The sequence below is a fragment of the Hyla sarda genome, chromosome 10, assembly GCF_029499605.1.
Source record: "Hyla sarda isolate aHylSar1 chromosome 10, aHylSar1.hap1, whole genome shotgun sequence".
NCBI classification, from domain to species: Eukaryota; Metazoa; Chordata; class Amphibia; order Anura; family Hylidae; genus Hyla; species Hyla sarda.
In genome coordinates this window covers 51,591,205-51,615,500 of record NC_079198.1, presented here as the reverse complement: position 1 = coordinate 51,615,500, position 24,296 = coordinate 51,591,205, and the positions used below count along the sequence as shown (strand labels likewise).

The window sequence follows — 24,296 nt, the reverse complement described above, 5'->3', positions numbered from 1 at the left end:
GGATAACCCCTTTAATACTTGAAACACGTTACTAAAAAGTATACTGAAATGCTATGATTATAATTTACGGAACTGATAGCCTCAACGATTATTAAATTGAACTATACATAAATTATGAAATGCTTATTGAAAGAAATATGAAAATTTATTTTTAGTTTTTTTGGTACATCCAAGCAAGAGGTATCACAAAAAGAGACAGATTATAATCCATCCAAAAGTGGTTACCATCCCATAAAGAATGCCTGCTGGAATACTGGGCAAGTGTAAGTATAATTTTCATTTAAAAGTAATTTTTTATACAGCATACAGTTTCTTATAAAATCATGTGTATTTCATTCTTGAAGGAATTTTAACAATAGAAAATATGCAAAATTCACATCAGTGAAACACATAAAAAAAATTATCATGCGAGTAGAGAAGCATTAATATTGTCATGTTTTGATGTGACTTGTAATAAATTGCACTCCAAAGCAAAATATAAAGACCCCCCTTTTAGAGATGAGTATTATTTTTGTTCAAATGACTAGTATTTTTATATTTTAGGGTTCCATACTTGGCTGTTGCACGTACTTTTGAGATGATAGAAAATGAGTCTGCTCGGTAAGTTTGTTTTTAAAAAGTAGGTAATCATCCTATGGCTGTTTTTTGTGTTTTGGCTGCTACAGTCTACTGTACTAAAAATCCCTTTCTTACTAAGTCAGTAAACATTGTGGATTAATTTCAGTCTGACACTTCAAACCATGTCCTCTAGTTTTATTGCATATTTACCTTCGTTATTGTTTTAACCCCAATAGATGTAAATGTACGTCCTGATGCGCTGGTACATAACATTTACGTCCTATACGTGAAGCAAACACAGCAGCTGGGCCCAGCCAGGGACATGCCTGTAATAGTGGACAACAGTGATCTTGCTCAAGTCCCCTGTTAACCTCCTAGATGCCTTGATAAATACTGATTACGGCATCTGCAGCCTTAGTGTTGTTTGGGGTAACTGATGGGACTACCTGCTGTGAAATCGCAGAGGTTCAATCATTCAGGATAGCTGCCAGAGGTCGTCTTACCTGCCTTCTGGCGGCTCTGGCAGTCAGCTGCTCTGGTTAGTCTTCTAGCAGACCAGAGCAATAAATCGCCGCTATTACTGATCAGTGCTTTGCATATGCAGATCACTGAACTGTAATAATCTAAGGAAGCCCTTCCCCCAATAAAAATTTAAATTCCCCTTTTCCCATTTTACAAAAAAAGGGTAAAAAATTAAAATGAAACATGTGGTATAACACCATGTGTAAATGTTCAAACTATTAAAATATAACGTTCCCATACAATGAACAGCGTAAAAGTAAAAAAAAAGTCTGAAATTGCTGCTTTTTGGTCACATCTTATCCCCGAAAAATGAAATAAAGAGATCAAAAAGTCGCATATACTCAAATAGGGTACCGATAAAAACTACAGATAACGGCGCAAAAAATCAGCCCTAATACAGACCCTTGTATGGAAAAATAAAAAAGTTATAGGGGTCAGAATAGAGCCATTTTAACCCTTTAAGGACCCAGCCATTTTACACCTCAGGACCCGGCCATTTTTTGCAATTCTGACCACTGTCACTTTAAACATTAATAACTCTGGAATGCTTTTAGTTATCATTCTGATTCCGAGATTGTTTTTTCGTGACACATTCTACTTTAACATAGTGGTAAAATTTTGTGGTATCTTGCATCCTTTCTTGGTGAAAAATCCCAACATTTTATGAAAAATTTGAAAATTTTGCATTTTTTTAACTTTGAAGCTCTCTGCTTGTAAGGAAAATGGATATTCAAAATAATTTTTTTTTTTATTCACATATACAATATGTCTACTTTATATTTGCATCATAAAATTTATGTGTTTTTACTTTTGGAAGTCACCAGAGGGCTTCAAAGTTCAGCAGCAATTTTCCAATTTTTCACAAAATTTCCAAACTCACAATTTTTCATGGACCAGTTCAGGTTTGAAGTGGATTTGAAGGGTCTTCATATTAGAAATACCCCACAAATGACCCCATTATAAAAACTGCACCCCCCAGAGTATTCAAAATGACATTCAGTAAGTGTTTTAACCCTTTAGGTGTTTCACAGGAATAACAGCAAAGTGAAGGAGAAAATTCACAATCTCCATTTTTTACACTCGCATGTTCTTGTAGACCCAATTTTTGAATTTTTACAAGGGGAAAAAGGAGAAAATGTATACTTATATTTGTAGCCCAATTTCTCTCGAGTAAGCGCATACCTCATATGTCTATGTAAATTATTCGGTGGGCGCAGTAGAGGGCTCAGAAGCGAAGGAGCGACAAGAGGATTTTGGAGAGTACGTTTTTTTGAAATGGTTTTTGGGAGGCATGTTGCATTTAGGAAGCCCCTATGGTGCCAGAACAGCAAAAATCCCCCACATGGCATACCATTTTGGAAACTAGACCCCTTGAGGTACGTAACAAGGAATAAAGTGAGCCTTAATACCCCACAGGGGTTTCACGACTTTTGCATATGTAAAAAAATAAAAATAAAATTTCACTAAAATGTGTGTTTCCCCCCAAATTTCACATTTTTGCAAGGGTTAATAGCAGAAAATACCCCCCAAACATTGTAACCCCATCTCTTCTGAGTATGAAGGTACCCCATAAGTTGACCTGAGGTGTACTATGGGTGAACTACAATGCTCAGAAGAGAAGGAGTCATATTTGGCTTTTTGAGAGCAAATTTTGCTCGGGGGCATGTCGCATTTAGGAAGCCCCTATGGTGCCAGGACAGCAAAAAAAAAACACATGGCATACCATTTTGGAAACTAGACCCCTTGAGGAACGTAACAAGGAATAAAGTGAGCCTTAATTCCCCACAGGGGTTTCACGACTTTTGCATACGTAAAAAATAAATAATAAATCACTAAAATGTGTGTTTCCCCCCAAATTTCACATTTTTGCAAGGGTTAATAGCAGAAAATACCCCCCAAAATTTGTAACCACATCTCTTCTGATTATGGAGGTACCCCATAAGTTGACCTGAAGTGCACTACGGGCGAACTACAATGCTCAGAAGAGAAGGAGTCATATTTGGCTTTTTGAGAGCAAATTTTGCTCGGGGGGCATGTCGCATTTAGGAAGCCCATATGGTGCCAGGACAGCAAAATAACCCCCACATGGCATACCATTTTGGAAACTAGACCCCTTGAGGAACGTAACAAGGCATAAAATGAGCATTTACCCCCCACTGGTGTCTGTCATATCTGTGGATAAGTGGGCTGTACAACATTTTTAATTTGCACAGCCCACTGTTCCAAAGATCTGTCAGACACCAGTGGGGTGTAAATTCTCACTGCACCCCTCATTACATTCCGTGAGGGGTGTAGTTTCCGAAATGGGGTCACATGTGGGGTTTTGTTTTTTTTGAGTTTGTCAAAACCGCTGTAACAATCAGCCACCCCTGTGCAAATCACCTCAAATGTACATGGCGCACTCTCCCTTCTGAGCCTTGTTGTGCACCCCCAGAGCACTTTGCGCCCACATATGGGGTATCTCCGTACTCGGGAGAAATTGTATTACAAATTTTGTGGCACTTTTTTCCCTTTTACCTCTTGTCAAAATGAAAAGTATAGGACAACACCAGCATGTTAGTGTAAAAAAATTTATTTTTTTACACTAACATGCTGGTGTAGACCCCAACTTCACCTTTTCATAAGGGGTGAAAGGAGAAAAAGACCCCCAAGATTTGTTAGTCAATTTCTCCCGAGTACGGCGATACCCCATATGTGACCCTAAACTGTTGCCTTGAAATACGACAGGGCTCCAAAGTGAGAGCGCCATGCGCATTTGAGGCCTGAATTAGGGATTTGCATAGGGGTGGACATAGGGGTATTTTACGCCAGTGATTCCCGAACAGGGTGCCTCCAGCTGTTGCAAAACTCCCAGCATGCCTGGACAGTCAACGGCTGTCTGGCAATACTGGGAGTTGTTGTTTTGCAACAGCTGGAGGCTCCATTTTGGAAACCGTGGCGTACCAGGCGTTTTTCATTTTTATTGGGGAGGGGGGCTGTGTAGGGGTATGTGTATATGTAGCGTTTTTTACTTTTTATTTTATTTTGTGTTAGTGTAGTGTAGTGTTTTTAGGGTACAGTCACACGGGCGGGGGATTACAGCGAGTTTGAGCTGCCGCGCAAAATTTGCTGCATCGCAAACTTGCAGCCTGATACTCACTGTAAGCCCCCTGCCCATGTGAGTGTACCCTGTACATTCACAGGGGGGGGGGGGCCTCCAGCTGTTGCAAAACTACTACTCCCAGCATGCCTGAGAATGTTTGGGAGTTGTGGTTTTGCAACAGCTGGAGGCACACGGGTTGGGAAACACTGAATTAGGAAACAATGTTTCCCAACCAGTGTGCCTCCAGCTGTTGCAAAACCACAACTCCCAAACATTCTCAGGCATGCTGGGAGTAGTAGTTCGGCAACATCTTTAGAGCCAGATGTTGCCGAACTACAACTCCCAGCATGCTTGGAGTTGTAGTTTTGCAACATCTGGAGGACTACAGTTTGCAGACCACTAATACAGTGGTTCCCAATCTGTGCCCTTCCAGATGTTGCAAAACTACAACTCCCAGTATGCCAAAACTGTCCAGGCATGCTGGGAGTTGTAGTTCTGCAACATCTGAAGGGCCAGATGTTACAGAACTACAACTCCCAGCATGCCTGGACAGTAAGGGCATGCTGAGGATGTGTAGTTTTGCAACATCTGGAAGGGCACAGTGGTCTCCAAACTGTGGACCTCCAGATGTTGCAAAACTGCAACTCCCAGCATGCCCAGACGCCAAGGGCTGTCTGGGCATGCTGGGAGTTGTAGTTTACAGGGTCCTATTACAGCAATGCATGTCGCTTTACGGCGACGTGCATTGCTGTAAAGGGCCCGACCGCGGCTGAAGATCTACTCACCTGTCGCCGCTGCCGCCGTCTTCATCATCTGGATCCTGGTCTTCAGGGACGAGGTAAGTACCGGGGCCGGTCCCCAGCACTCCCCCGTCCCCCGCCGCGTCCTCCGGTCTTCCTCCCGTCCTCTCCGGACTTTCAGGGGCCGGGCAGGACGGGAGGAAGTAACCGCCCCCCCTCCTGCGATTGGTCGGTTAACTAACCGACAGATCGCAGGGGATCGGAGGAGGTGGCCGGCTTGCCACTTCGCTCCTATACTTCAGCATGGTCCTGGCTGTCTGTGACAGCCGGGATCATGCGAAATTACCGGGCGGTCGGGTCCCAGAGACCCGATCAGCCCGGTATCGCCGCAGATCGCAAGGGCGATTTCCCTTGCGATTTGCGGCGATCGCCGACATGGGGGGCCTACATGGCCCCCCTCGGCGTTTGCCCTGGATGCCTGCTGAAGGATTTCAGCAGGCATCCAGTTCCGATCTCTGCCCGGCGAGCGGCAGAGACAGGAAAACGCCATGACGTATGCATACGTCATGGGTCCTTAAGACCCAGGGTGTGAAGACGTATGCATACGTCATGGGTCCTGAACAGGTTAAACCGTAATAGAAAAGCTTATAAACATGGGTATTAACCCACAGACTAAAGGAAACATCAGTTTTAACAATCAAACCATGAAGCTTTGATTGTAGAAAATAATCAGAAAATGCAGTACATGGCTTAGAAAACAAAGTTAAAAAACAGGTCATACTGGCCAAAACACAAGTAACCAGCAGGTACAAAAATTAGGACAACATATACAAAGAACCTGAGAGAGGTGGATTGACACTGCACCCTGGACTCTGTGGTCAAACTTGCTGCTTTATTGCTGAACACGGGACATACAAACAAGGATGCACGACACCAACAATGCATTGTTGTAGTGCATCCTCATTTGTATGTCCCGTGTTCAGCAATAAACAGCAAGTTTGGCAACAGAGTCGTGTCAGGTGCCGTGTCAATCCTTCTCTCTCAGGCACTACATGTATTTTCTACTGTTGACGCTGGCACTGGATGGTTTGCAGTGTGATCATGTCTGTACTCGGAGACACTAGGTGGAGGCTGGAGTGGTGCCGATGTATTTCTATATGGACATATACAAAGAAAGCAAATCATATCAGTCAGGATCAACTCCAATAAAAAAAAAAAACCCTGTAAGAGAAAGTTGGGAACTCCCCTCCAAAACAAAAAATAAATCCCCACTCTCATATAGTGTCATACAATGTCGGACTGCAGGAAAATGCGGAGAGCACAGCCATGATTCCCATTAGGGCTGTGGAGTCGGTAGATAAATGTTCCGACTCCGGAGTTTTCTGTACTTCCGACTCCTCTGTATTAATATGCAAATGTATTTTATACATTCCTTGAAGGAAAGAAAGGCAACATACATGTCATTACCACAGGACTACTGGCTGGGAAGCAAACAGTCTACTGTATTGAACAGTTTGTGTGCTGATCTGCTGCTGAAGATAGGGCAGTGGGAGGATCCAGGAAGGGGCATTTATTATAAAACATGATTTCCCTAGTAGAATCCCATAGTCATGTTTAAAGTGGTACTCCGCCCCTAGACGTCTTATAAGATAAGATGCCAGATCGCTTGGGACCCCCGGGATCGCCGCTACAGCACCGTGCTTTCATTACTACACAGAGAGAGTTCGCTCTGTGCGTAATGACGGGCGATACAGGGGACGGAGCAGCGTGACGTCATGGCTCCGCCCCTCGTGACATCACGGCCCACCCCCTTAATGCAAGTCTATGGCAGGGGGGCGTGATGACTGCCACGCCCCCTCCCATAGACTTGTATTGATGGGGCTGGGCGTGACATCACGAGCCGTGATGTAATTATGCTCCGGCCCCCTATCGCCCGTCATTACGCACATAGCGAACTCGCTCTGTGCAGTAATGATAGTGCGGTGCTGCAGCGGCAATCCTGGGGCTCCCCTGCAGTGGGACCCCGGCGATCTGACATCTTATCCCCTATCCTTTGGATAGGGGATAAGATGTCTAGGGGCGAAATACCCCTTTAAGCTAACAATCGAGTTTACAAGTTTTTATAGCCTTAGCTGAATGGCAGCAGTTTTTCCAATGGTTTACAGCTTCAATCTTGAACTATTGACCCTCCATTCCCTTCACTTATACAAGTGTCTCTAGTCCTGCAAAAAACATATTTACTTAATCCCTTATCAGTGAGAGGCTAGGTTACCCATGGGTTCCCTGTAACAGCAGAACACAACACTATGGAAAGTATAAGTATTGCCGCTCCTAATTGTGTGTTGTGTGCCATATAGTAAAGCACATGAAAAGCATGCTTCTTCACGGTCACTTAACGTGTTCGTTTTGCGGTTACGTGAGGCACTGCATGCATTGGTCTTTATTGTTAAAGTAGAGTCATTAATTATAACTTTTTGTGAATTGGGACATTTAAACTTGCTTTTTTTATTTTTTTATTCCAATCTAAATTTAGTAGGAGTCAGAGTCGGTGCATTGTTTGCCGACTCCGACTCCAGGTACCCAAAATTTAGTCCGACTCCACAGCCCTGGTTCCCATACAGCTTCAAATCGATCCACTGTATCATCCTTAATTGCAGATAACTTTTCATTTACCATAATAAGATTGACACTATCAATCACTCTAAAATAATCCAAGGCTGACTGCTTTCACTGTGAAGCAGCATAGATCCATGCCGCCAGCAGGATAATCTTAGATGACACACACAAGGAAAGGCATTCTGCTTGGCTTATATTCCAGTAGACAAAAGGCTGGCATTCTTGGAATGTGATATGGCAAAAGAGCTTTGAGAAGATCTAAAATCTGTGTCCAGAACCCAGCCACCTTTGGACAACTCCACCATACATGAAACATGGTGCCCCTCAGACCACAAACACGAAAACAGAAAGGCAAAACTGTTGGGTATATCGCTTAAGTCTGAAGGGGACCATATACACCCTAGGTAACACCTTGAAGCTGTCTCCATAAGGGATACCTGCCAACTACCCCTTCCCAGAACTGTGCAACCCTCCCTCCACTGAGTTAGGGAAAGAGAAATATGCATATCATTCTCCCAGTCAAGCATGAATTTAAGTTTCTGATCCTTCAGGGGAGCATTTAGATGGGCATACAGTAAAGAAAGCAATCCCAGAAGTTGTGGGGTATAGAGAAGCCAAGCCTCAAAAAATGTTGTGCAGATTGTAGGAATCCCAGAGGACTGAGCTTGATAGAAAGAAAGAGAATCTGATGGGCCATAAAGACCTGGCTTTTGGGGAGAGAGTGCCTAGATCGCAATGTTTCAATCATGTAGAGTCGCAGGCCATGCAAGAAATCGTGCAATCTAAGGAGTTTTGCCTCTTTCCACCAGAGAAAAGGTGTTTATGTAAGACCCGGGGAGAACCAGAGGAAAGAAAAGGGAGAAGGGGGGAGATAGAAGATTGTAGAGAGAACTTAAAGCGAACCTGACGCCAGAGAGAAAGAGAATAAAATGCAACCTGGGCCGAAGAGGGTAGATCAAGATGACCACATAAAAGCTTCGTATGAATACAGGTAGAGCAAGCATGTCAAACTCAAAGGCTAACATGGTCCAAAAAATAACAAGGTTTGTTTATGTGGGCCGCATCCAAAAAAGGACGTAGTAATGCCAGCCCTTGAATTCTGGGAGACGTGAGCAATCTTCAATACGAGGCCCCCACATTAGGTGCAGTTTAGTTTGCCCACATTAGGTTGGCAGTATAGTTCGCCCACATTAGGTTGGCAGTATAGTTTCCCCCACATTAGGTTGGCAGTATAGTTTCCCCCACAAACAGGGATGTGTTTGACCGGTCTATCTTACCATTGAAGATCATGTTAAAGTCTTCTGACCAAGTCAAAATATTGTAGGTCAGGCGATCAAGTTTAGCGCACATACTCTGAAAAATAAAGAGAGGTGAGTCAGAGGGTGCCTAAGTATTAACTAGACAAAGTCTTATCATATAGAGAGCCTACTAGTATCAAGTACTTCTCCTCAGGATTAGTACATTTATTTTCCAAAAATTTTTTTCTAAGTTAAAAAAACATATTTGGTATCACTGTAACCATACCAGTCTGAGAACAGATAACATGCTAATTTTACCACACAGTATGGGGGAAAAAACAAACACCCCCCCAAATTTGTGAGAGTGCCAAGATTCATTATTCATAACGGAGTTATCTTCTCTAAATGTTAAGAGCAGCTGAGGCAAGATGGCTGCCCCATATTCCTGTACAGAAAGTTCTGTCTGAGTTGAAGGACATAACGGAGTACAGGGCTAGAGAAGGGACACTTCCTTAATTATTGTGATTGGTGAGGGTCCCAGCAGTGGGGCACTCAATAGGTGATGATCATTGTTGGAGGGAAAATCACTTTTTTTTTTTTTTGGCTTCACTTGTTGTCTTCACTTCTATTTACATATTTGTAAATTTTCTGTTTTTAATTTGTTTAGCTTAAAGAACATAGAAACACTGAGTAATTTTCTGCGATCTGTCATCTGTTTGTCTCCGGGGGATCTTCTACCGTGTATCTATCTCTGTCTGAATCGCCTGGGTCCTGCCTATGAAGGTCTTGAGCTTGGCATTGGAGAAACCGTATTAATGAAAGCTATTGCACAAGCAACAGGTAATTTAAGTATATAGAATATGGTTTGGAAAACTGTAATTCTCTAGCACACATTGGTATTATTTGTATTGAAAGTTTCCTAAAGGAGGATTCATTTATGTAAAACGTGTTGTTTTTTTTTTTGTTGTTTTTTTTTAGGATTGTTTGTTTTGTTTAGTTTTATTTTCTAATTTTTCATTTTACTTTATACAGTGGGTGAAATAAGTATTGAAAACTTCACCATTTTATCAATAAATATTTCCAAATGTGCTATTGACATCAGCTGAAGTCTCAGTAGATCAAAAAAGAATCAATCCCCCTGTTTGCACAAATTAATATCAGCTGGCTCAGTCCCTACTGATGGCCTACAAAAAGGGGTCATTGCCAAGGTGTCACATGACACATCTTATGATGGGTAAAAGCAAAGAGCTGTCTCATGATCTTTGCAACCTAATTCTGGCAAAACATATGACATGGATTTGCTTACAGGCGCATTTTTAAGCATCTGAATGTTCCAGTGAGCACTGTTGGGGCTATAATAAGGAAGTGGGAAGACAATAATTTTACCATAAATTTGCCTCGACCAGGTTCTCCTTGCATGATTTATGACATATAAGTAAAAAGAATAATTACCGTAGTAGAGTTGTCTACCAGCCATGAACCACTTATGGAGAGCTTTAAAAAGACCTGGAATAATCAGGTCCTTTTGTCTCAAAGAAAACCTTAAATATTACACCATGGCTTTTATGCATGCTCTCCTTGCAGATATTGTTGAATAAAAAATATGTTGAAGCTGGTTTAAAGTTTGCTGCACAACATTTGGGAAAGCCAGTGAAGTCCCTGGAAAACACATATATTGTGGTCAGATAAAAATAAAATTAAACTGTTTGGATGCCATAACACACACAGTAATGTTTAGAGGTTGGGCTGCTTTTCAGCAAATGGTACTAGCAAACTTATCAAACTGGAAAGAAGGATGAAAGAGCAAATTTTACAGAGAAATTCTTGACTTAAATCTACTGTCATCTTCCTGGATTATAAAGATAAAATGAAGGTGTACATTTCAGCAAGAAAATGATCCAAAACACACAGCCAAGTAAACTCTCAAATAGTTTTACAGAAACTAAAGCTGCTAGAATGGTACGGCCAATCACCTGACTTAAATCACAATAAAAATCTATAATAGGTAAAACTGAAAAAGGTGGCGCTCGAATCCCAAAAGCAATTGGAAGTAGAAGAGGTTTGTACTCACCCGGTGTATGTGGGAGGTCACAAGGCACTGATCCCCCACTAACACCTAGAGTCCTCTTGTCACTTATACACTGAAACGATCTCCGTCATATAGACATCCCTTGGGGAGGGCGCAGGGTGAGCCGGAATCACAGTACCGTGGTCCGTGTATAAGAAAAAGACAAATAGAAAAACCAGCGCTCGGAGACAGTTCAAAACATAAGTCAAACCATATTTTAGTAGATTACCACTGAGATGAACTTACTTCACTAGGAGAGATGTGTAGGTAAAATATGGTTTGACTGTTATCAAATAAAAATCTATGGAAACAACTGAAGATCATGATGAATAGAAGAGGCCCACAGAACCTTCAAGATTTGAAGACTATTTTTGTGGAAGAATGAGCAATGCATTTGACTGGTTTCTCCATACAGGAGGCATCTTGAAGCTGTCATTAACAACAAAGACTAAGGAAAAAGTATTAACCCCTTTGCGACACATGACTCCTTCTAATAGCCGGCATGCAGCAATCGCCGCAGTCAGCTATTAACCCTTAAAATCACAGCTGACTGCGACATTAAAAAGGAGATTTAAAGTGTACCTTAAAATCCCTTTATATAATGTAATACAGTTATATGTATTTTCGTAATATACATTGGTTAAAAATGTGTATATTTTTGTCCCTACAGCTTATTGTCTGTGGGCCTCTGTGAGGAGTCCAAATACAGGAAGTGTGGGCAGACAAGCAGGGATCTGTGCACTGAGGACAAGCAGGGCTCTGTGCAGTGAGGCTCTATGACATGCTCCCGGCTCACACATCAGAGTGATTGACAAGCCAGGAGCCTGCACAGAGCTTTGTTCGTCCTACCCTCACTTCCTGTATTTGGAATCCTCATGGAGATACACAGGCAGTAGCTGGCACATGGACGAGCATGGATGTCTATGTTCGTCCATGTGCCGTTAACTGGATATGATGCAGGCTCCCGACTAGAGCCCTCATCATACCAGCCGGCCCCCAGCGGATTCTTGTAGCTGGGGGACGCAGACATGTGGTGATCGCAGCGGGCGGCTTTTAACCCTTTAGATCGCCACTGTCAAAGTTGACAGCGACGTCTAAAGGTGCCTTTATCCCATCCCTGGTGGTCGAGTGGGGTGGATCGCCCCACCGCAGCATGATCTTGGGGCGGTGACCCATCTATGAGGAATCAAATGATTCCTCCTAAAAGTCCCCTTCCTTATTAAAAGTTTAAATCACCCCCCTTTTCCCAAATTCCATATAAAAAATATATAAACATAATAAAAATAAACATATGTTTATTATGCGTGCGTAAATGTCTGATCTATAAAAATATATATTGTTAATTAAACTGCACGGTCAATGGCGTACATGCAAAAAAATTCCAAAGTCCGAAATTGCATATTTTTGGTCAGTTTTTATACCATAAAAAAAGGAATAAAAAGCGATCAAAAAGTCAGATCAAAACAAAAATGCTACCGATTAAAATGTCCTCTCACTGTGCAAAATAAAAGTTATAGGGGTCAGAAGAGGACCGTTTTAAATGTATTAATTTTCGTGCATGTAGTCATGATTTTTTCCAAAAGTACGACAAAATCAAACCAATAAAGATAGTGTCATTTTTACTGAAAAATGTACTGTGTAGAAATGGATGTCGCACAATGATTCCCCCCCCCCCCCCCCCCCCGTTTCGACGTAAATTTTTGGATAAAATGACTGTTCTCATTACAAAGTAGAATTGGTGGCACAAAAAATAAGCCATCGTATGGATTTTTAGGGGAAAAATTGAAAGGGTTATGATTTTTAGAAAAAAAAGAGGAAAAAACGAAAGTGAAAAAACCAGAAACGCTTGGTCCTTAAGGGGTTAAACAATGCCTAGTGGTCTAGTTGGATTGGATCTAGTTATTTCACTGTAGATTTGGTAGATAATTAGTGATGTATTTACAAAGTACAATTTGTGGAGCAAAAAATAAATGTAGGTGGGATATTGAAAGCTTTATGGTTATTAGAAGCCAGGGAGGAAAAAAGGAAAGTGCTAAAATGAAAAATCCCTTTGTCCTTAAGTGGTTAAATAATATCAGTAAGCTTGTTCAGTACTTTTTCCCTAAGTAATTTCTGATTATTACATGTGTCTTAATTTCTGATTTCTTAGTTTTGGTTTCTTTATATGTGTGGATTACTTGGTTTTTACCAACATCTGATGAAAATTTCATGTCAATATTCCCTTTTGAAATTTATTTAGTGAGAAAAATGGTGACTTTAATACTTATTTCACCCACTGTATATCTTAAAAAAAAATCCTGAAATCTTTCAGTTTTTAGACTTGACACTAAGCTTAATATTTAACGGACACTGCCTGGTCTGTAAAGAAAACACATTTTTTTCACATGCATTTACAATGAAATGTCACAACATTATATAGATAAAACATTATCAGGCCTTTTGTAATAGTTATTCAGTTAAGTCCATAGCAGTCAATTAGTCAGTCTATTGTTCCCTATATCCAGCAGAGCAGAGCTGGCCTATGTGGCTTTAATAATGTAAAAATAAAAGTTTAACAACATTAGAAAAAAATTTTGTATTTGGCTCCAATCATAGAAACATAAGTTTGCGAGAGAGAAAACACATGGTCCATCTAGACTGCTTTATTTATCAATATTCTTTATCAAAAAGATCTTCCCTCCTGAACCTCTTTTGTCCTTTAACTTTTAGGGCCCATTCACACTGTATTTTCCTATTGTTTTCAATGGGATTCTGTTGCACCAGTCACACTACATAATTTCCAGTCTCTGCTTGAAGAAAGCTCATGTTCATTCTTTCATTTGAATCTGTTCTGAAATACGTTTTCTACGGACACTGCACATTGCGGAGCGGTCCTAGTGCTGGCTTGCTCTGCTGGTGCCCACTACAGATGGGATCTCTGCCCGGAATATCTGCTTTCAAATTGCCCAGATACTCCGAGGAGATCCCATCTGTAGCGAGACCCAGCAGAACAATTTTTGCGCAACCCCGTTTTTGTTATTAAAAATAATAAAAATTGGTGACTTTTTAAAATACAATGCCACTAAGGTCATTTTTCAAGTGCACCTGTAAGAAAAGTTAGACTCCTGTCCAGACCAGTCTAACATAGCAAGTCTGCTCTCAGAATTAAATTTTTACACAGTTTCAAAGATGCGCCTAATTTATCAAGGTCCATCCATAAGCCATGTGCAGAGTCTAAAATAATATTAGGGAACTTCTATTTATACACTAGCCTTCAAAAGCTGCAAAGGATACCTTCCCACCCTCTATGAACAAAATATGATCAATTTCTAATTGCATTCACTTTACAAACTGGTACATTGCATAACATCAAGTATACATCTGTGCATCTCCATATACACATTATTAGTAGAGCTGAAGAGCTAAGTTATGTGGCACCATCATAGGATGCCACCTTTGACACAACACAAGTCCATTTGTGAAATTTCATATGCAATTATTGTGAAGTGCTGGCATCTAAGAGTAATTTCTCAAACACAAAGCGGTAAATCTCTCAAACTCAGAGCAAATTAGTGGATTTATAAAAATTGTTACCCACTGAAGTGCATGTTGCCTATTGTATTTTTTAATGGAGGAAAGATAATGGTATGGGACTGCTTTTTAGGGTTTGAGCTGTGTCCCTTAAAGAAATTTTAATGCTACAGCATACAAAGGCATTTTAAACAAGTGTATGATTTCCACTTGGTTGCAACTGTTCAGGAAGTCTATTTCTTGTTCCAGAATGTCTTTGACCCTGTGCCAAAGTGAGATGAATTAGGATCTGGTTTTATGAGTTTAGTGTGGAGCAACTTAAGTGGCCTACACAAAGTTCTGACCTCAACACTGTTGAACACCACTGGGATGAATTGGAGCATCATTTGCAGGCCAAGACCTCCCAAATGCTCTTGTTGCTGAATAGGGGCAAATTGCCACATTCACTTTACAAAGTTTTATGGAATTCCTTTCCAGAATGGGGTAGCTACAAAGGTTTTTAAAATGGGATGTCCAGAATTCCTAGTTTATTATAGTATTAGTATAGTATAGTATTTTTCTTTATGGAACACTCGGCATCAGAGCAAACCTGTGTCTAAAACTATGCAGCTACCTGTGATCACTGGGATGGTAGCAGGAGGTACACAGTGGCAGCATTCTGACGATATATGTTAAAGTAGGATAAAGAATGTGTAGGTCTGTGAACTGATTTAGAACAGGTATTCTGGCAGCTTTTAACTGATTATTTTTTTAAAGCTGGCGCTCGGTGCTAAGATTTCAAGCTATTGGCATATTCTCAGAAAGACCATGCCATGAAGCTTAGGGTTCAGAAAAAAAAGTCAGAAAGTGCTTTATGGATACAATGGTCAAGCCATGTTTTATAACTAGGGTGAAATTACATAAATGTGGATGAACCAGGTAATCTTTTAAATGTTTTAACTGCTTAGAGGGCACCACAGAAGGGTGGAGGTGAAGGCGCTAGGTGGACATAAAGATAGTAGGGGAACCAATTAAAGAATGTTATGTCTGTCTGAAAACATTTTCTTTAGGGCACGTGTAAAACTGAGGCTGCTTGGTATTAATCTATACATTCACTGTGTAAAAATGCATTTTGGATTGCCCACCAGGGTACTATATGTTTGCAAGACCCCTTCCAACCTGTAAGTTTGTATTGTATAAGAGTATGTGCAGGCTTGATATTTATTTTTTTTATTTTTTTTTGTTAATGTGTTCATATTTTTGTTTTTTAGGTCGACAGTTAGACAAAATTAAAGCTGAAGCTCAGGAGAAAGGTGATCTAGGACTTGTTGCGGAGAGCAGTCGTGGTAATCAACGTACCATGTTTACACCTCCCAAGCTTACCGTCCCAGGTGTTTTTAACAAACTGAAAGAGATAGCCAGGATGACTGGTAATGCTGTAAGTGATAATTTGAACACAAAATCTCTTCCCTTCTCTTAGGTCAAATTAGTCTGCATCAAGTTTAGTGTCTGTCTAAAGCTGGTGATTTACTGCAGTGGACTATTCCTATAGATAATCTAATTGGTGTCAGACAGAGTAAACCTTACCATCAGCATTCAAGGGGTATTCCACCCCTAAACATCTTATCCCCTATCCAAAGGATGTCTGATTCCCCAACCTCTCCTGCAGCACTTCTGTCACCTGGTGCACGGAGTGAGCAATGCAGGGGCTGGAGGATCGTAATGACTTCACAGCCCTGCCCCCTTGTGACGTCATGGCCCTGCCCCTTGTGACATCACGCCCCACCACCTAAATGCAAGCATATGAGAGGGGCGTGGCGGCCATCACGCACCTACCATAGACTTGCATTGAGGGGGCGGGGAGTCTCAAGGGGGCGGGGCCATGACGTCACGATCCCCCGGCCCCTGCATCGCCAGTCATCAAGCATGGAGTAAAGCTCGCTCCGTTCACCAGATGACAGGGCTGCTGCATGAGAGATCACGGGGGCTTCCCAGTGGTGGGACCCTTGCGATAAGACATCTTATCCCCTACACTTTGGATAGGGGATAAGATGTTTAGATTTAGAAAGGGGCAGAGTACATCTTTTAAGAAGGTTGTGGTTCATATAAGTACAGCCTACGCTTTTTTTCCCTTCCAAAATGCTTTTTCGGTCAAAAAGAGCATGCATATTTGTAGGAGTATGAAGACACCACAGTAGATACACAGAATGATTTCAGTTTCAATTATTAAAAAACATAAAAATTGGTATAAAAGCAATCCTAAATAGAAGTCCCCATGGCTTAATTTACCCTGTGCATGTTATCCAAGCTTCATACATAAATATGTTTTATAGGTATAAAAAACTCCATTCTAGGTATAAAACAGGTTTAAAACATCTAAACAATAGTGCTACAGTTTGCTACAATTTTGGCAGTAAAATGTGCATTGGGGCCTCCTCCTAGTCACCTGTCTTGCATCCATTTGGTGGTATTGCACTTTCTATGTTTGTAATTTGGTATTTTCTCCATATGCATATTTATGTATTGTAGTAATATTGTTTAAGCGTTACTTACACTTAACAGTTTGTCAAAACACCTTTTTCTTCAAAGTTGCGGTGTAGAAAGGCAATTCAGCATTAATTCCCCTAATTTTGCATACATTTTTTGGGAATATCCCCTAGTTTGACTTAAACACTGACCACAGAGGAGAAAAGGCAAATAACAAATATCCCCCAAAATGTGGAAACTACACCCCTCAGGAAACCTTTTGAGGCATTTAGTGAGCATTTTATCCCCACAGGTTTTCCAGAAATAAGTATTCAATGGATGTTGCGGGGATAAATTTGTAATGTATTCACAGTTGTGCCTTTTCTTTTGCTTGCAATGACCTCTTTTTCAAGGCATTTTAGGGCCTTATGTGATTTAGACATCACGGACACACAATTGCAGATGTCTAACAGACACATGCATGAATATTGACACCAACATGTCAACGTCTACATCTACCCATTTAGAGGTAGACTATATACAAAAAAAAAAAATATATATAAACATGTTGAGAACACAAGAAGAGTATAGTGGTTCTGGTGCTGTTACAATATAGGGAGCACGCTTAAATGATTGCATTGAGAGTCAGCAAGTCACTTACTGCAGTGGATCATTACAGTGGCCAGTAATCATCCAGGACATGATGCAACTGAAACTGGGAATGGGACTAGGGTTGGAAATGCATATGGTAAGACTGTCTTCATTTTAAAAAGTTGTCAATCTTTTAAAAGGGCCAAAGCCATTGATTATCCAATGTTTATAGGAGCCGTCCTACTCTCGCCCCACAGCAGAATTCAGGGGAGAAAATTATTTGATTTCCCAGGATGATAAGCTGTTGGTGTTGCACCTTCTCTGTGCATTTGTTTAAGGCCAACAATTTCCAATAGCTTTATTATGTATATAGCGACCTTTAGATTGTTAGAAACGTCACTTGTTTACCATTTTATTCTGTCTGTTTTATTGCAGTCTACGAATAAGAAGATTGATATAATTAAAGGCTTGTTTGTAGCATGCAAGCATTCTGAAGCACGTTACATAGCTAGGTATGATTTTTTCAGAAAAATCCATTTTAATGATTTTCCTGCCTGCTTGTCACTTATTTTTTATTTTTTTTATTTCTATGTGTCTAACTATTTAGAGCTCTAGGAGGAAAACTTCGAATAGGACTAGCAGAGCTATCCGTTCTTTCAGCTATTGCCCAAGCAGTTTCCTTAACACCCCCTGGCCAATGTGAGTATTGGTGTTAGTAAATCCTATTTCATAAATGTCACTGCTTTCCTTATACCATATTTTTCGCTCCATAAGACGCACCTGACCATAAGACGCACCTAGGTTTTAGAGGAGGAGAACAAGAAAATAAATATTCTGAACCAACCCCCCCTTGTGGCCAGCAGGACCCCCCTTGTGGCCAGCAGGACCCCCCCTTGTGGTTGCTTACCGATACTTATCACTACCGCTGCCCTGTTCTGCCGTCCGTAGCGTTACGCTGGGCGCAGGGGAGGAGGTGGGGTGACGTGTGTGTGTCACATGCTCCTCCATAAGACTTAATTATGCGGACAGGAGAACTGGACAGTGTCAGTAAAGGGGACGGAAGAAAGAGGCAGGGGCATGAATCAGAGGCAGTGGGGCAGCGGAGCACTTCACCGTACAGACCCAGGAGCAGGTAAGCTTAGCAGCCTTCCCTGCACTTCGGCCCTGCACTTCGGCACGCACAGACATTTCCTTGCCACTTTTGGGGGAGAAAATGTGTGTCTTATGGAGCGAAAAATACGGTAATTGTGATACTAATAAAATTCTTAGATAAAAGAAAAAAACATATTACTCCTTTTACTTTTCCCAGCCAGAGAGGCCTTTTGTGCCTGAAGTCCACTAAGTTATGTATTTATCCGTCCTTGATCAGATTAAAAAAAGACCAAGTGCAAAAAATACACTGCAAAGTCGAATGTGTCTAAACAGTTCAGTTCTCTGGACTACTCTTTTTAACCCGTTCAGGATGACATCAAGCGTACAGGTACACACCCTTGTGTCCTGGTGCTTAAGAACAATCATGGCATCTAAAGTAAAAATGAAAGTTGCCGGTAGCGCATCGGAGCGGTGCTTGCGTCATACACGGCAGGTTCCGGCTGCTAGCAGCAGCCAGGGACCTGCCCGTAATGGCTAACATCAGTGATCGTGCGGATGTCCGCCATTAACCCCTCAGATGCCGTGATCAATACAGATCGCGGCAGTGCGGTACTTTGAATGGATGACCGGATCGCCCGCAGCGCTGCCGCGGCGATCCGATCATCCAGCATGGCGGCCGGAGGTCCCCTCACCTGGATCCGGCAGTCTCCCGGGATCTTCTGCTCTGGTCTGAGATAAAGCAGACCAGAGCAGAAGATCACCGATAATACTGATCAGTGCTATGTCCTATACATAGCACTGAACAGTATTAGCAATCAAAGGATTGCTATAGATAGTCCCTTATGGGGACATAAAAAGTGTAAAATAAAAGTTAAAATCTAAAAATAAAAAGTAAAAAAAAGTGAAAAATCCCCTCCCCCAATAAAAATGAAAATTGCCAGTTTTTCCCATTTTACACCAAAAAGCATAATTTAAAAAAAATATATATATATTTGGTATGGCCGCGTGCGTAATTGTCTTTACTATTAAAATATAATGTTAATTATCCCGTACGGTGAATGGCGTAAACGTAAAAAATTTAAGTCCAAAAATGCAGCTTTTTTGTCTCATTTTATTAAAAAAATTGATCTAAAAATTTTTTATTTGCAAATGTGGTAGCAATAAAAGTACAGATGACGGCGCAAAAAATTAGCCCTCATACCGCCCTATATACGAAAAAATGAAAAAGTTATAGGTGGTCAAAATAGTGCGATTTTAGATTACTGATTTTGTGCAAAAAGTTTTAGAGTTTTTATAAGAGGTACAAAAATATAAAAATATCTAGCCAGGGGTATCATTTAAGATCTTCAATTTCACCATAAAATGTACAGAGAAACCAAAAATGTTTTATTTTTAATACTCGTCCCTTTTAACTAGTTGCTACAGTCTCTCATCCTCAGCCAAGCCAGAACACCCTGATCTGTACTGACGAGGGGCAAGCACCCCAAAACAGCTGTCTGCAGATGGATTCTCTTCCCTGCTGAGGAGAATTCTGACTTTGCATTAATCCCCATCAGCTTCTGAGACTTTCAGAGCCAGAGCTGATTAGAGGGAGTGCTACCTTATATGGTGGTGTGATGAGAAACGTACTTTGCATATTATTTTTAAGCGTAAATTTATAAGAAAACTGCAATTTTGCACCTTTTGGGAGGGTTCAGTTTTTACACAGTGCACTTTGTGGTAAAAATGAAACATTATCTTTATTCTGTAGGTCAATACAATTAAAACGATACCCAATTCATACACAAATTTTCTTATTGTACTACTTTAAAAAAAAAGCCTTCTTTTGTGAGAAAATTTGTATGCATAAAGTTGTCCTTTTCTGACCCCTATAACTCTTAATTTACATATAGAGGGATGCATTTTTTGCAGCGTGATCTGTAGTATTTAGCAGTACCATTTGTTTTGCTGGGACTTTTTGATTGCTTTTTATTTTATTTTTTTTCTGATATATGTTGGGATTAAAAACAAGTATTTCTGGTGTTTGGTATTCTTTAACCCCTTAAGGACCAAGCCCATTTTCACCTTAAGGACCAGGCCAATTTTTTTTGCGTTTTCATTTTTTCCTCCTCGCCTTCAAAATCCATAACTCCTTTATATTTTTATCTACAGACCCATATAAAGGCTTGTTTTTTGCGTGACCATTTGTACTTTTTAATGAAACCTCTCATTTTACCATAAAATGTACGGCGAACCGAAAAAAAGGGAGGAAATTTAAATGAAAACCACAATTTTGCACATTTTGGAGGGTTTTGTTTTCACACTATATACTTTACGGTAAAAATGAAGTGTTCTTTATTCTGTGGGTCAATACAATTAAAAAACTAATAAGCCCTCACTCAATGACTTTGGATGAAATATCAAAAAGTTACGGCTGTCTGAAAATAACACAAAAAAGGGAAAAAAAATTTTGCTCAGAAAAGGAAAAAGAACACAAAAAAGCTATATTAAATGGGTATCGCCATAATCGTACCAACCAACAGAATAAATATAACCTCACTTTTACCGCAAAGTGAACACCATAAATAAAGAGAGTGCTGGTCACCAAATAAACTGTTCTGAAATAACTCAGACTATGTTCCTTGAAAGAGTTCAAAAGGGGCCTGGATGCGTTTTTGGAGAGTAATAACATTACAGGTTATGGATACTAGATTTATAGGGACAGAAGGTTGATCCAGGAATTTATTCTGACTGCCATATTTGGAGTCGGGAAGGAATTTTTACCTCTAAGATGAGGGTTTTTTGCCTTCCTCTGGATCAACTTAGTAGGGACTTAATAGGGATATGGGTTGAACTTGATGGACTCTGGTCTTTTTTAACCTTATGAACTATGTTACTCCTAACACCCCTCAACAAAATTTCAGTGCTTTAAAAAGCGGCGTATCATACCTTTCTTCTTGCTCACATAGTGCATTTTCCCAGCAGGAGAAAGTGGGTGTTTCCCTGCAGGCATGACATCACTGAAGCCTGCTGGGAGACCACTTCCGCCCTCACATGGTTGCAGAACTGTGATGAGTTGAAGACTTCAGGCTCTGTGCATGTTTCAGTATGTGTTCCTATCAGTGAGGCTCTCCTGCAGCTTTCAGTCTGCAGCTTTCAGTCTGCAGCTTTCTTTGAGAATCTGTGGAGCTTTCACTTTCTGTGCAGCTGTCAATCAAGCTCAGTGCAGAGAAGCACTTCCTGAGTCTTGACTCCTGCCATTCCGGGAGGAGATCAAACTCACTGTATTAATTGTGGCAGGGAACAGAACAGAGCCACCTAGTGACCGTTTTTTATAATACATTTTAAACATATTTATGTTCATAATTTTAAAAGCAAGTGATTGGAAAAGTGTCTGCTAATTACACAAGAAACACTATATCAAAAGTTTTATTTGGTGACAGGTACTCTTTAAAAAAAAAAACATACATTTTCCGTTTTTTCACAATATTTGAATTTTTCATAAAAAATGCTGCATGTGTAAGCAAAAATGCACCACTTAGGTGCATGTAAGGTACAATATGTCACCAAAAAACTATTTCCGAAACGCTCCGCTCAGAAAGTGTTCTAAAGTTATTACCATTTAAAGAGACATATGTCAATTATTATTATTTTTTTTAAAGAGCCTGGTCATTAAAGGAGTACTCTAGTGCAGAGTATTCCTGCTCCGTTCTGCCCGGGCTGCAAAATAAATGAAAATGAACCAACACTCACCTCCCTGGGTTCCCGCGGAGCGCCACTACAGCTGATCGGTCCTCCGGTGCATCTCCTTCATACTTCCGGGTGTAACGAAGCGTCACATGGCGCTCAGCCTATCGCCGGCCGAGGCTGAACATCGCGGCGGCCGCCGATAGGCTGAGCGCCATGTGACGCTTCGTTACACCCGGAAGTATGAAGGATATGCACCGGAGGACCGAACAGCTGTAGTGGCGCTCCACGGGAACCCAGGGAGGTGAGTGATGGTTCATTTTCATTTATTTTGCAGCCCGGGCAGAACGGTGTAGGAATACTCTGCACTAGAGTACTCCTTTAAGTAAAAAATGGGTCCGTCCTTAAGGGGTTAAAAGGAGAGGAGGAAAAAATGAAAACACACAAAAATGAAAACTGACTTTGTCCTTAAGTCCAGAATGGGCTGAGTCGTTAAGGGGATAAGGGTTTATATACAGTTACAGTATCCTGCGCATCTTTGACGCTGAATTGAATCATTTAGTTTACAATGAAATCTGCAGCTGCAAATACTGCTTATAAAATTTGCAGCAGATCCTGTACGTGTGAATACATCCTATGGGTACGTTAACACGTGTATTTTTTGCAGATTTTCTGCTGCTTGTTTTCCATCCCAGTAGGCAGAAAATCTTTAGCTAAATATGCACGTATGAGTGTACCCTATAATAGGGAATTTGCTTTATGTATGCAGCAGCAATAAGTATAGGGTATATCTTTTTCATGCTTTTCCTGCAAGGGAAAAACACATCATATAGGATCATCCACAGGTTAACACAAAGTATCTTTCCAGGAGAGATTCCAGCAAAAAAAAATGCGAAGAAAAATTCAATTATCGCAAAATAAAAGCTTAAACAATTAAGGCATTGGGAAACACTCATTCTGTCCAAAAATAGTAATACAGTACAACTTATGTTAGCAAGATAGCATCTCGGCAAACTGCAAAAGTTCTCACTCAAAATGTTTGGTCATTATACACAGAAATATATAAATAATCAAGCAACACACACAGGGTCTTCCCGCTAAGCCAATTACTAACAGAGACAGGACATCATGTGTTTGATTGGATGCTTGTATGTAACAAAGTACACCCTTTAATGACAGCGGTATTCCCCAATGTCATTGGGTACACTAGAAAGAGATCAGGGTGTTGCATTTGCTTTCATCTGTGGGATGTGCTGGAAAAAATAACTTTGATCTGTGGAGGCCTCACCTTTTCTTATTGTATGTTTGTTTAACATATATGATGATTTAAAGATATATCTTTTTTTTACTTTAGCATCTCAAGATGCTGTATTAGATGCTTCAAAGGGTATGAGTTCAGATGCCAGAAAAGCTTGGATTGAAGAAAATGCCTTGATTTTAAAGCAGACATATTGGTGAGATTCTGTTGTATATTGCATTTGTAAACTAAAGGAAACGGAAATGTAAAATTATAATATATATACCTCCTTTCAGTGCTCACTTGCTTTTTCATCCTGTACTCTGGAGGATGTCTCTATTGCCCTCACTCTGCATGATTAATTTTCCTCTTAGAGTCTGCAGTACTATGCTGGGGCTGCAATCTGTTAGGACAGGAGTGAGCAGGAGATCTAGTCCCACCCTCAATTCCTAGACTTTGTCCCTGCCTGTGCTTCAGCTGGGACACATATGATGCTGCAGCCGGTCAGGATTATGTTCTGGATGGTATGGGGACCCCTAGTGCTCTTTTTTATGATTTATGCCATGATTTCTATAAAAAAATAAGATACATTTTTTTCTGACGTATATTAGATAGGTTAATCTTTTGCCACAATGTTCAATATTTTAAAAAGTTTTGAATTTGGCAGTGCCCATTTAAGAACTGTTATCTGTCTATGCATCTGTCCCCAGCAGGTAATGATTTGAGCATATTTCTTACAGAGATTTTTTGTGGTGATTCCATATACTCACCATAATTATTTAGCTGTTGGTAACAGTGGTCCATGCCAAACAGCCTGGACTCCAGACTAATCCATTGTAGCAAAGTCTTTAGCTTACAGATCACTGCGTGGATTAAATCAAAGTGCATTCACTTCTGATTTTTATTTATTTTTTCTTCATGGGCTGCAACT

At 40.6% G+C, this 24,296-nt stretch overlaps 1 protein-coding gene across 6 annotated transcripts in view; it reads left to right on the top strand.

Moving 5' to 3' along the window:
- Positions 1–24,296, top strand: part of LIG1 (DNA ligase 1) — a 268,524-nt gene that overhangs the window by 174,714 nt on the left and 69,514 nt on the right. For all 6 annotated transcript variants that reach the window (XM_056541820.1, XM_056541819.1, XM_056541822.1 and 3 more), the window contains exons 9-15: positions 156–263; positions 544–600; positions 9,424–9,596; positions 15,585–15,751; positions 17,806–17,882; positions 17,978–18,069; positions 23,483–23,582. In XM_056541820.1, coding sequence (XP_056397795.1) covers positions 156–263; positions 544–600; positions 9,424–9,596; positions 15,585–15,751; positions 17,806–17,882; positions 17,978–18,069; positions 23,483–23,582 — 774 coding nt within the window. The remainder of the gene's footprint in view (positions 1–155; positions 264–543; positions 601–9,423; positions 9,597–15,584; positions 15,752–17,805; positions 17,883–17,977; positions 18,070–23,482; positions 23,583–24,296) is intronic.